The 13,354-nt window shown below is 47.8% G+C and overlaps 1 protein-coding gene across 4 annotated transcripts in view; it reads left to right on the forward strand.

Moving 5' to 3' along the window:
• Window positions 1–496: 496 nt before the first annotated feature.
• Window positions 497–13,354, forward strand: part of MEIS1 (Meis homeobox 1) — a 138,123-nt gene continuing 125,265 nt past the window's right edge. Inside the window, exons 1-6 of one of the 4 annotated variants that reach the window (XM_043603526.1) lie at window positions 497–1,240; window positions 3,099–3,325; window positions 5,162–5,303; window positions 5,832–5,882; window positions 6,673–6,723; window positions 8,264–8,410. In XM_043603526.1, coding sequence (XP_043459461.1) covers window positions 1,229–1,240; window positions 3,099–3,325; window positions 5,162–5,303; window positions 5,832–5,882; window positions 6,673–6,723; window positions 8,264–8,410 — 630 coding nt within the window. In that variant the 5' untranslated portion in view covers window positions 497–1,228. The remainder of the gene's footprint in view (window positions 1,241–3,098; window positions 3,326–5,161; window positions 5,304–5,831; window positions 5,883–6,672; window positions 6,724–8,263; window positions 8,411–13,354) is intronic. The other 3 variants (XM_043603524.1, XM_043603527.1, XM_043603525.1) reach the window with 3 other exon arrangements.

A 13,354-nucleotide genomic window follows, 5' to 3' on the forward strand; every position in this document is an offset into this window, starting at 1 on the left:
AGCCTTGCTTCTGCTCAGTCTTCTGTCTCCCCGTTTGACTTTTCTACTTGGGGTGGTCCGTCCTGAGAATCCAATACTTTCTGCATTAGCCCCCTCTGCCCCCGAAAAAACTGGCAGACCCCAATAATTTCGAGGAAAGTCATGAAGTCTGTGCTCAGAGCCCTGTTCAAAATAACTCCTGCTGCTGCCTGCCCGGCGTTTATTCCCAATTTATTTCAAGATAGTCGGCTTTGGGGAGAGAGTCTGGAGGGGGAGGGAGAGAAAAGAATACGGAAAATAAAGCCTGCGGCCGGGGGCTGCTGCCCGCGTTTGTGCGCGTGTGCCCTGGGTGTGTGTGTGTTTGTGCCTGGGCGTGCGATTTAATGGAGCGTCTCTCTGCCTCTCCAGTGCGGCCAGAGCTCGCTTCGCGCACCCACCCCTGCCGAGGATCCTACTTGCTGCAGCCCAATGCATTGTGTAAGACGCGACCTGTTATGGCCACCACTACTTCCGGGTTCTAGCATTCTGGTCGGAATCCACCTCTCCGCCTGTGCAACACACACTTTACACACGCACGGGGACTGCAAGCGGGCAGCATCGATCGTGGCTCCTTTAAGACAAACTCAGACAGACATTTTTTTTAACCCTCCTCCTCTAATCTCCCTCCAGTGCAGCAGTTGCAAAGAGGGAGAGAGAGAGAGAGAGAAAGAGAAAGAGAGAGCGAGCGAGAGAAGAGAGAAACTGATTAGGAATTAGGACTGATTCAAGGGAAGCGAGCGCTAGGGCTTTGTGCATTTGAATATTAACATTTGAGGTGTTCTGACCAGAAGAAGACAGAGCGGATGATCATTCATTCACCACGTTGACAACCTCGCCTGTGATTGACAGCCGGAGTGGCAGAAAGCCATGAGATTTGGTAGTTGGGTCTGAGGGGCGCTCTTTTTTTTTTTTTTTAACTGATTTTTTGGGGGAGAGAAGATCTGCTTTTTTTTTTTTTTTTTTTCTTTTTGCCCCCGCTGCTGTCTTGGAAACGGAGCGCTTTTATGCTCAGTGACTCGGGCGCTTTGCTTCAGGTCCCGTAGACCGAAGATCTGGGACCAGTAGCTCACGTTGCTGGAGACGTTAAGGGATTTTTCGTCGTGCTTTACATTTTTTTTTTTCCGGGGGAGTTTGCTTATTTGTTTCTTTTCACACTGGCCTTAAAGAGGATATATTAGAAGTTGAAGTAGGAAGGGAGCCAGGGAGGCCGATGGCGCAAAGGGTACGTATTAAAAAACAATTGTGGAACTCAAATGTGAGATTAAATTGAAACGTGGCCGAAAGACACTGCTAAAAAGTTTCCTTTTTTCTCTGTATTTTTGAATGAGGCTCCTAAAGCCGTGGCCTAAAGCGAGAGAATTTATTCAGTGCATTTGTAGACTTATGTATGTTACATGTAATTAATTCAAGTAATCAAGTTTTCTATAGAATCCTAACCAGCAGCTATCTAAATAAAAATACAAGCTCAGGCAATCATCTGTTTAAAAAACAAAAACAAAAGGCGCTAGATACCTAATGCTATAAAGTGAGTGGTTCAGGGAGCAGAAGTTTAAAGCTATTTTAAAGTAAAATAAGCAGCTAGAAACTTCTGATGTGTTACTGCTTATGCTCATCTTTTAATATCATTAGAAGTATTTAGCTTTTTTTAAGCAAATAACTTTGTCATCGTGTAATGGCTTTTGGGGTCGGAAAACATTCATCTTTTAAAAGTGATTTTAATGTGCATGGATTTTTATAAAAGGTAATACTTGGAAAGTTTTTGTTAGAAAAGCCCTTCACTAATTGGATACTAAGCACACAGCGACTCACTTTAAAAATGCAATACTAATTTCCCCAATATTCCTATTTGAATGGAAATGTAGTGAGAGTCAAGTGAGACAATGACAACCCAACTGAGGTAGTTTCTTAAAAGACAGGGGGGTCTACAGAAAGCCTTCCCTGAATAATTTGCGTCCTGGCCCTCAAAGCCCTGTTTGCAAAAGAAAGTTACTAGGCTGACACATTCTTCTTTACTCCTTTGGTTCAGGCAAATGTCAGCGTTCTTCCAAACTATTTTCACACCTCTGGCTTTAAGGACATGAAAGTGGCAGTTCCTCTTTTCTTTGAAAATCATTTCACTCTCCGTGCCTCCAATTCTTGGGAAAAGAACTTGCCTGGAATGAAGCAATGAGAAAAATCTAAATAGCTAAATTTTGCACCCCAAAATAATGACAATCAATATGAAAGCAGTTTTTCTGAAGAAAGAAGATAGGGGTTGTACGTGCATTTGCTTTTGAATTTACTTTACACCTGATGAGTTACATTTGCCTCATTGACTTTTAGTCTGGGGGAAAAGTTCTTAACAGTGGAGAAAACAGAATAACTGCTCCAACTATAGATTTCCTTTAACTTTGAGGGAAAATTGCCCAATTCTAAATTCAGCTCTAATGAACATGAAAAACTACCTTCCTCTGAGTTTCACTTATGAGAAGGCCAGTTAGTTTTGTGTAATTTAGCAGAGTTTGTCTTGGAAAGCAAAGGAAATGCAGTGTCTTGCAGGACTGCCTTAACCCCACGCTGGTAGAGAAATAAAATGAGAAGCCTGTCTGAATTCATGTGCTTAGCTTAGCTGTTCCCATCGTAACTTTTTTTTTTTTTTTTTTTTAATTCCCCCTGATGGGAAGGGGCTGTGAAACTAGGCGGGTTTGCTGCACTGTCCTGGCACGTTTTATTATTGTGATTTTGAATTTCCTCCTCTAGAGACATGCACGTTTTACCTTCCGCCCTCTGGGAAAATGCCTCCCTTTCTTTCCTTCTTTCTTCCCTCCTTCCTTGCCAAAGGATCCTGAATTTCTGAACTAGTTGATAGGGACACAAGTTAGGGCAAGACCATTCATCTCAGCTGAGACTCAGAGAATCCTAGGATTTTTACTTTAGAAATTATTTTTAAAATAAAAACCCTCAACTTGAGAGATGCAAGGCCACTGAATTCTGGGTTGAAGGATCCAGCTGGACTGACATTATATAAGCTCCATGCCCTGCCGGTTCCCCATTTGCCGGCCTGGCCTTCTCAACCTTGTTTTCTCCTGTTTGTCATGCAGTACGACGATTTACCCCATTACGGGGGCATGGATGGAGTAGGCATCCCCTCCACGATGTATGGGGACCCGCATGCGGCCAGGTCCATGCAGCCGGTCCACCACCTGAACCACGGGCCTCCTCTGCACTCGCATCAGTACCCGCACACAGCTCACACCAACGCCATGGCCCCCAGCATGGGTTCCTCCGTCAATGACGCTTTAAAGAGAGATAAAGATGCCATTTATGGGTAGGTACGACGGGCAGCAGGTTAAGTGGTAGAGACGCGATGTTTCCTCTGTTTCCCTGTGCCTTTGGTAAAAGGAAAGCCAGAGCTCTGTGGATTGGAGGTACATTATTCGGTAACTTTTCATTCGCATTGCATGGAGGATTTGGGAAGGCGGCCTGCCGTCCCGGACACCCCCCATCTCCACACACGCTCCGCGCTTGCCCAGCGTCCAGCTCTGCCGAGGCCGTGCCGGCGAAGGGGTCGCCCTGCAGGAGGAGTTGCCAAAGGTCCTTCATCCCCTCTCACACCCTGGTTCTGTAGTTCAGCGGGTTGGAGTCCTCGCTTGCTGGGCTTCGCTGGGAGAGCGTTGGGGATTTCTAAATGTAGGCGCCTTTGTGTTGGAACGAAACTTTTAGTTTAAGGGAAAAGCTTTTAAGCCACTGATTGTTCTGACTTGCTAAGTTTACTCAGCAACCTTATGCTGGCTCGGCCGCCGCACAATAAAAATCAAGGGAGGACAGTTGCAGGTCAGGCAAGGGGGAACATGCTTTGCATTTAGGGAGTTTGACCACCGTAGGCAAGGAGAGAGCTCGCTCTGAATTGTTATAGACATCAAGAAACTTCTAGCCGGTTTAGTACTTTGTGTTCAAAGGCGAAGCCTGAAGGATCTGGAAGTAGGTGTGGGGTGCTGTCAGGCCAATGTGGTTTTCAGACTGTGGTTTACACCGTATTCTCCCAGGCCATTCGATTAGACCCTGGGCTGGTAAAATCTTTCCAAAGTCACTTGTGCCTACTGTGTGCTCATGAATTTGGGGACCTCTTTTTACTTTGCAGCAACTTTTATTTCTATTGATGTCTTCTTTTGAAAATATCCGGCAACCCCGACCCTCCCCAGCTGCGAACCCTTTCTGCTTTATCTCCTGGTCCCTTGTGCGATGGGCCGGTTTAAATCCCAGCCTTCTCTCCGCAGCGTTAACTGCAAATGGCTTAGGCTCCAGGACAGAACATTTGGGGAAGCTTTGAAAAGGACCCCAAACTGTTAAATTTCCGGCTGGGCTGTGAGAGCTAATAAAAGACTTGAGACACCTCCTTGAGCATTAGGAGAAGCTTTTTTTTTTTTTCTTTTATGGGTTGAGATAAGCGACATCTAGGCCCCTGGAAATACTAGCTGCTTTGCCATTCCGTAGAGACAAAAATGAAAGGCTTTACCGCAGGGACATTTGAAGGAACTTTTCTTTTGCGGGGAGTGGGGGCCATTGACTAAGGGAGAGACATGTGCAGGGAGCTGTGGAGGAGGCTTCCTGCTCTCCGAGGGCCGCGGGGTCCGGGATCGGTAGGCGCAGCCCGCTGACAGCCCGCAGCCACAGAGGTCCCTTCCCCAAGTTAGCTGAGCGCCTGCCACCGAGGTCCCCCGAGTCTTGGGCTCCCTGAGGCTGCCTTGGAGGAACCCACTTGCACGAGCCTTCCCGACCCCTGCGCCCAGCGCCTTTCTCCTCCACCAGGTCCTAGATGTGCAGCGGAGGGACGAGGGCTTGTCGGGGTGGGAAACTTAATTCAAAATGGCTGCTGGAACCGCTTGGGTTTTATTCTTAGCAAATGTTACCAATTTCTCCGGCCAGATAGGCTGAACCGACCCTCAGATGAGGTCCCTGGCTTAGGGCCTCCGGTTTCGGAGGCCTAGGAGGAAGGGGAGGCGAGCAGTCACCTGGGGGCGGGGAGGGGGGAGGAAAAAAGTAGATGACAAAATCAGAGAGAGGGTCCCTGCCTCGAGCTCCTCTGGCTGTTTTTCTTGGGCGCCTTTTTCACTGACTCCGGACTAACCATTGTGTTGTTTGTGACTGTTGTATTTTCTTGCAGACACCCCCTCTTCCCTCTCTTAGCACTGATTTTTGAGAAATGTGAATTAGCTACTTGTACCCCCCGCGAGCCGGGGGTGGCGGGCGGGGACGTCTGCTCGTCAGAGTCATTCAATGAAGATATAGCCGTGTTCGCCAAACAGGTCAGCAAAATATATGTTTAAAAAGTAAAGAAAAAAGAAAAAAGAAAGAAAGAAAGAGAAACTCCCTCCCCTATCCAGCACATTTTCAAAAGTAACCAGCAAATTAGTCCACCCTAAGCCATGCCTGTGACATCTACCCTAGGGTTTTCTTCCTATATGAGTGTCTGCGGACGACTCAAAATCACCCATAGGCTTTCCAACTCACGCTCCAAAATCTAACGCAGAAAGCCCACTCTATAAAATAAAATCACAAACCCTACACGCTGTAGCCGCCTTGGTCTTGGCGAGCAGGGCAGCGTCCTCTAGAAGCGTACTTTTGCTGGTGGAAGAAACCCTGAGCTCTGGGCTTGTTGTTGGCTTATTTGATTCACATTGAAGTGTTTTCTGCGAGGGATGCACTCGGTGTCACCGAGTCCTTCCCGGAGGTTACATCTTGCCCCCGACAGTGTAATGAGGCAAGAAACCAGGAAAGCGACCAGATTTCAAATGTTCTTTCTCCCCCCCCCTCCCCTTCTCACTTGTATTTAGATTCGCGCAGAAAAACCTCTATTTTCTTCTAATCCAGAACTGGATAACTTGGTAAGAGCGGACCCCTACCTCCCCACCCCCATCTCCCCTCCCCCCAAGCCACCAGCTTTGCTTTAAAGAGCCCCAAGGTTTCTAGACGGGTCTTCCCGTAGCTGCAAGGCGGCTGCAAACGTTTCTGTCCACGGACAAGTGGTCCCGGGCAAGATCCCGGGGAAATAAATTCATCTCGAGAGGGGCCGGGCAAGCCCGCGCGGGGAAACGCGAGCTTTTGTTTTTTATGACAGCCGGGCAGCACAGCTCTAATCAGCGCGGGGATTTATCTCCGGGCTTGTCAGCGTATGTGCTTAAACTTTGCGGACTTCCCAGCCCTCAAAGTCGCGTCACGAGGGCAGCAACTGGGCAAGAGCCCCCAAACCACCAGTATGCCTGAAAGGTGTGAGGAAAGCAGCAGAAAGTTTGCAGTGTGAAAAGCCACAACTGGGGGGACTGTTTGGAATATTTTCCGTGCACTCCTTACTTGGAAACATCTAGTCCAGGGATGTGGCCCTTTCTGTGGGGTGGGGCCAGAGGGGCTGAGAAAGGGAAGAGCCATGGGGGAGGAGAGTGTTTATGATCCCTACTTAGATGCTTTGTTGTTGTTTTAGCTATTTTTTTTCTCCTTAAGAAATATAAACCTCTAGATGGTACCCAGTCACTGCTATTAACTTTTAGTGTTATTGCCATAAATCAAAATAACTCTATTTACTGGGGTGGGGGGGGGTAGGCTGGAGATGCTAGAGCTGTGACAGCCAATTTTCTGCAAACTAGGAATAGGGTGCTCATTCTTTTTGTATCTTTGCAGATGATTCAAGCCATACAAGTATTAAGGTTTCATCTGTTGGAATTAGAGAAGGTAATTTCTCTAGCCTCTTTTCCTTTTGCTTTCCCCTCACCCCCAAACTCAAGGGGGGTGGGGTGGGGTGGGGTGGGGTGGGGGGGAGGTTCTGAATGGCTGAAGTTCAGGCTTCTGAGACATTTGCATAAATGTCTTTCTTTCTGGTAATTAGTGTCAAGGCCAATCTTAGCGTCCATTTCTCTTTGCAGTTTAATTACAATTTCAGCCACTAAAACCGGCATCTCAAATGCCCTAGCCTTGTATTCATTCTTAATACTTTGCTAGCTTTGTATAAATACTTGCAATTCTATGCATCTCCCTTGATGTTTAGAATGCTGTTGTGAGTTTGCTTCACAGGTTATACCTTTGTGATCTCTTCTCTTCCTCTTCCCCCTCTTCTTTGCTACCTCTGGGTGGGTGGGAGGGGGGTTTTGTTTAGTTTTAGTGAGTTCCTGGAAGACAGTCTGAGAGCAGCGGCAGGTCAGACACAGAGGAGAGGTGGAGGGGGAGGAGGAGGAGTGGGCAGGGAGTCTGGAGGAGGTGGTGGGGGAGGCACATTAAACCTTTTGCAGAGACAAAGCAGAGTTGATAGTTGTGTCAATTTCTTGAATCTGTGAATCCTGCACACACCCCACCTTCACACTCAAGAAAGGGTGTGGGATAACATGATTTTGCTAGCTGTTCTATAAATCTCAGCAATAAAAACTTAATGCATTGTAATTCAAACTAACATTAAATTGCAAGCACACTGGGGTTTCTTGTGAGTTTTTGCATGTCAGTGATGCCTGGGGCCTGTAAGACTGCTCCACTTATACCTAAATATTTCGAAGCATTCTTTTTCCTTTTTTTTTTTTTTTTTTTGATCAGTTTGATACCTTTTCGTGGCTGTAGGGTGTTTTTTTTTTTTTTTCATATCATGAGTACTGGCAATTTGATTTTCTTCTATTTTTTTTAAAGTGTCCTAAAATATGCTTTTTTCAGGTAGAATCCCTAATTACAAATGTTATGAGGACTTGGGCTATCAAACATATACCCTATACCACCACAGTACTGGTCTTTGGAGATATATAGATATATATAGGGAGAAAGATACATAGATATAGATATAGATATGTATATACACCCACATATATAGTAATATATGTCTTCATATATTACATATATATATATATATCTTCACATTTTTCTCTTAGACACACTGGAAAAGGACTTATGATAAAGTAAGTGGATGAAATTAAATAGTTTACCTTAAATGTCACCCACGCAGGTCACCTCTCTAATGGCCACAGCCCTGGGAGCAGATGAATTTAACACGGGTGTTGAATATGTTGTAGCCTGTGAATCATCTTGTCACTGTCAATTTTCTGGGATATCTCTATTTTGCAAGAAAAGAAAGTTATTCCTAATTCTGGATGCGTCTGGGGGTCTCTGGAGGACAATTGCTCTGTGTTTCCCTATTTGGAAGTTTGGATCTCACAAGGGGGGTGGATTGCACTTGTCAATGTCATTTATGCACTCCTGATTATATTTCCATTTTTTTATTTCTGTCATAATGTAGGTACACGAATTATGTGACAATTTCTGCCACCGGTATATTAGCTGTTTGAAAGGGAAAATGCCTATCGATTTGGTGATAGACGATAGAGAAGGAGGATCAAAATCAGACAGTGAAGATATAACAAGATCAGCAAATCTAACCGACCAGGTATGCGTTTTTCAATTTCAACATCCCTGGGAAAAAAAAAAAATCTGTATGCATATTGCTTGCTGGGTCACTACCACCTCCTTTTATTATTTGCATATGATTAAGTCCCTTTTAGATACATTTCCATCGAAATGAAAATTTTTGAATAATGTGGCTATTATTGCTTCATTAAGGCTGGCTCTGGGATTCGACCTGGAGAGATGAGCTTGTAAAAGCTTTGCCTGCAAACTTGACCTGTTTCTTGTCGCTTTTAATTTTTGTCTTTATTTTATTTACCCTGTATAATAATGGGAGTGTTAACTGCCAGTGACCGCCTGATTGCAGGGCTCTGTTCTGGAGCGTTTTTTTCCCCCTTCTATTTCGAAGAAAAGGAAAGGGTAGGGTCTGCTTATTTCTTATTTTATTAGGAATAAACCCAAGATAGGTGGTCTAAGAGAGACAGCGAGGGTTTGAAATCTAGCAAATGCTGGCTATTTTCTCCCTGTCTATACGGTTCATTAGCCTGTCTTGTCAGTTTTCCTCGGCCGAACGCTTCTAGACCTCACTGAACATTGCTTTGTGCGGTGCTCGCTGCAAGCTCGCCCATTTTATTGTACTTAGTAGAAAAAATAAGACCAGGCCGAGGTTATAAAAACAGATAAATATGGACGTTTCTCTTCTTCCTTTCCACTCATCCTCCAGCTGGTAGTGCACTGGGCCCTGTGGGTTGGCAGCTTTTGGAAGCGTCAAGGGCACCCCGGGAAACTCCCTCGGTGTGGCCGTGGGGGACCTCGCGCCGCCTTCGCTCTCCACTGCCAGCCTTTGCTTGCTTCGCCCCCTCCTCTCTGGTCCTCCCTGCAAGCCCTTCTTCCGCTGCGTTGCTAAGTGGGGACGACTTTTATTTGGAATTGCTGGGGGGGGTGTTCTCTCCCTCTCTCAACCCAGCACCACTGTTTGCTCCCAGTCTCTCCCTCTCCTGTCGCTGCGTCTCTGGATTGGCCCAAAGAAGTTGCAAAAATGCAATGAAAGTGAAAACCTGAGGAGCGGGTGAGATGAAACGGGCTCAGAACAGCTCTCCGTTGCGAATTGCTGCAATGCGAATAGAGATTTGGGTTGCGGGTCTCCTCTGGCCTCTCCATAAATGAGTGAAGGCCCAGAGTCGTTTCTCTTTCTGACTTGGCACGTGAGTTCCATCTTGTGGGGGGAGAGATCAGCCTGCCTTTGTTAAGCCAAAAGACGGGCGGGCGTGTAGAGTTTTCCTTTGCAAGCTCTGCCATGGTCACTGTTGGCTAGCGGCTATCTTGTAAAGTCCTTGCAGGAGTGTCCGACTCCTGGGTCTTGGTGTCCTCTTGAAGTTTTCTTCTCTCAACATCACCCTCATAAAATACATTCCCAGCTTGGATTTCTCTCGGTAATCCCGCGACAGGGCTGAATTCCTCCTTTCCCCATGAGCAGTGGAGGGCAGGCAGAGCTGAGCTTTAAAAGCGTCAGAGCGCCAGGTCTTTACTATTATTTGGCAAGTTGCAAACTTTCGGCAGTGTAGACGAGTGCACAGTACAGGCGGTCTGCTCAATCCCTGCGCGGCCCCGCCGAGGTGGGAACACTGCAGGCAGCTCCCGGCCCGGCCCGGGCCCTGCGGGCTGCCGGGCCTCCCGCCTGGTTCAGCCCGCCAGCCCTCACCCCGGAGCTGTTAAATGCAGATTCCGCTGAGGAACCCTCGGGTAGCTGCTGTTGAATAAAAATTGTAATCCAACAAGCCTAACTAGAAAATGGGATTCTAAGAGCTCCGGAGTGCTGGGTACATAAAGCTATTTGAGCAAATTACAAGAATCGCTTAGGGGCATGAATGAAATCAACACTTTAATTGCCTCCAAAATGAAGATTTATACCCCATTTTCTCAACGAATCATTATTTTATTAAAGTCAAAGATAAAGGACCAAAGCTATGGGATTTTTTTTGAGGGGGGCACAAAATTGGTATAACATCATTGCGTTTCCCCCCTACTCCTTCGGTAAACTTTTGTTACACAATTACCTTAATTTGAGATATGCAGACTGGCAGGCGATTGTAGTGGATAATTTAGTCTCTTCCCTCACCTAAAAAATGAGAAGCGTGCATCCCACCCCCCACCGCTTACTGGTGGGCTTCGCAGCTTTGGCTGGGCTCGTGGCGCTGTTGGCCTATGCGCGCGGGCAAGCTCGCGTGACCCCCTCCAGCTCATCTAGGTCTTGGTCCGTGGGCAGCAAACCCAAGTTTGTTCTTGCTAATTGTCCCCTTCCCGGGAGCCAGGAGCGAGTGTGCCTGGGCTCTGTTTGGAGCTGGGAGCGCAGAGCTCGGGGAGCACGGGGGACCTTGCCTCCGACCTGGACTCTGAGTGGAGTCCCCTGTTCTGGGAGGTGGGGAGTCAGAGACCAGGAACTAGGGCCCCCCTGTGGGCGCCAGTTCTCGGGACTGGAGCCTCCTTGACGGTCCCTGGGAGCGCTAGACCCCTAGTGCGATGCCCTGGGGGCCGGGCCCAGAAAGGCCGACCTCCGCCACCTGTCTGCGAATGCGGCCCAGCCAGTTTGAGCCCCCGCAGAGGGTGCGCCCCGGGACGGGATGCTTCAGGTGTAGTGTGAGCGCTGGTCCTCGTTAGCTCATTAACCCCTCTGTCTCTAGGGTCTGCTGGCGGCACGGTTTATTTTATTTTACTTTTATCCTCGGAGGGCGCGGAGGCTGCCACCCGCGCAGGGACCTGGAATCGACGACTTTGATACCAGCCGGTTTCCCGGAGGGCTAAGTCGGCAAATACCCACTTGGCCTTGTAGTGATGCTTTTTTCTAAATATAAAAATATATATCAGATTAAGACGCCGGTAGAAGCCGTAATCTCGTTGTCCCCCCACCTCTCGTACCCGCCCCCTTCCCCCTCCCAGACCCCGAGGAGCGAGGCTCGAGAGTCACCGCCCGTGGGCGCAGGCCTCCCGGGCGCCCTCTCCCGACGGTCTCGTTCCCCGCTCCGCACGGAAGCTCCCGACGCCCTGAGACTGGGGGCAGCAAGGGGCACCAGGGGCTTCCGGGGCGAGGGCAGGGCTGCGCCCCCGGGAACCAGAGCAGAGAGGAAGAACCGTGCGAGGCGTCGAGGCGAGGGTTGAGCCTGGTCGTCAGTGGAGAAGGATGCGGGCCCTTCGGGAGGCGGGACGCCTGTTTGAGGGATTCAGGGTGGACCTGGGGGCGTCCAGAGGAGTTAGGCGGGAAAAAGCCTGGCCGCCCAGACGCTAGACTTTAGTCTGCGCTCCCAGAAGGAGCCGTCGAATGAAGTCTTCCTTCCCAGGGCTGTCTGTGGCTCGCCACTCCTTGAATCCAAGCATTTCCCCACTCCAAGAACCCGAACGGAGAGTGGAGAGAGAGGAGTGAGGAGTCTCCGGGCCCCTAAGGCCGCCTCCCGAAGTTGCCACGCCCGCTTGCAGCGAGAGCGGACTAGCTGGGCCTGTGCTCGGGCGCCAGCCCTGGTTTCCCACAGGCAGCGAGAGGCAAAGAAATGGTCCCTTTGGATTACAATTTTTATTCAACAGCAGCTCTCCGGGGGGTCCTCGGCTGAATCTGCATTTAACAGCTCTTGGGCGAGGGCTGGCGGCCTGCACAGGGCGCCCTGTTGCATGTTAATCCAGATTTGTGCCTGACATCTGGGGAGAAGTAATGTGGCTCAAGGAGATGGAACCAGAAAGCCACGCACGCCAGGCAGGTTAAATGCCAAGTGCTGCTAAACTCCCAGGGGAGGAGGATCGGCCTCCGGGGCTGTGCGGTCCAGGTTGGAGAGCGCCAGGCCTCTGGGCCTCCGGGCCTCGGGGACACGGGGCAGCCTTGGGCCAGTGAGCTTTGGTTCCCAAGTGGGCTAGGAAAACGCTGATGGCGGTTGTTTTATTTTAAAAGTCTGGGATGTTGTTTCTAAAGCATCGTTTGAGTTAAAAAAAAAAAAAAAATCTTAAAACTGAACTTGGACTTGACTGAAAACGCCCCCTCCCTGCAAAGCGAGGTAGGGATGCAAGGGAGATTTAAGCTTTCTCTTTTTTTTGTGGGGGTGGGGGGGGGGGGTGGGGGTTATGGTAAGGAATGGGGATGAGAGGGCAAGGGATAGCCTGATGTCTTTGATGAATTGGATCTGCTGCTTTAGAAACAAATAGATGAAGCCATTGGTTATTTACTAATACTAGAAATGTAGGCAATTTGTTTTCATCCAATAAGAAAACTGGCCACAAACGCAAGAGACAGGAAAATGCTTCCTTTGTCAGGTAGTTTGTTTCTAAATGCTTACACATAGACACATCTTATTTAAATTGTAAATACTTCACAGGGTCACAATTAATGCTTTTGTCTTGGAAACTCTCAGTCCGCAGGCTTTGGCATCCACGGGGGTCTTACATTCCTCTAACTTTACTTTTTGATTGTTGTTGTGGGTCATGTGTTGTACTCCTAATTCCTTTTTTTTTTTTTTTTTGAAATATGTCAAAGGGAAATTATGGCAAGATTCTCTTTAATGATTAAATAATAAGGTGTTGAGTGCTTGTCACTCCATTGGCTAATTGGAATGTTCATTCTAGGCCCTTTATGGCTTAGTATCCTTTGAATTAAAACTTAGTTGTTTACCAGGTGTGTTTTTATTGTTGCTTTCTGATTGGCTTTTAGAAATTTTAATTCCAGTGTACTTAACATACAGTGTTATATTAGTTTCAGGTGTACAATATAGTGATTCAACAATTTCATACGTTACTCAGTGCTCATCAAGATAAGTGTACTCTTAATCGGATTGGCTTTTAGTGTGTATCTGTGTGTGAATTTCAGAGTAGGAATGTACTGATTCCTAATAGGGGCCCTTAAAAAAACATTTCATGAAAAACAGGTGAGGAGTGTATGCAAATGGGCTGAGATCAGTTACATTGTTAACCGTCTGTAAGTGTAAACGCTAATACTACGAAAGTTATTCCC

This window comes from Prionailurus bengalensis, chromosome A3, assembly GCF_016509475.1.
Source record: "Prionailurus bengalensis isolate Pbe53 chromosome A3, Fcat_Pben_1.1_paternal_pri, whole genome shotgun sequence".
NCBI lineage: Eukaryota > Metazoa > Chordata > Mammalia > Carnivora > Felidae > Prionailurus > Prionailurus bengalensis.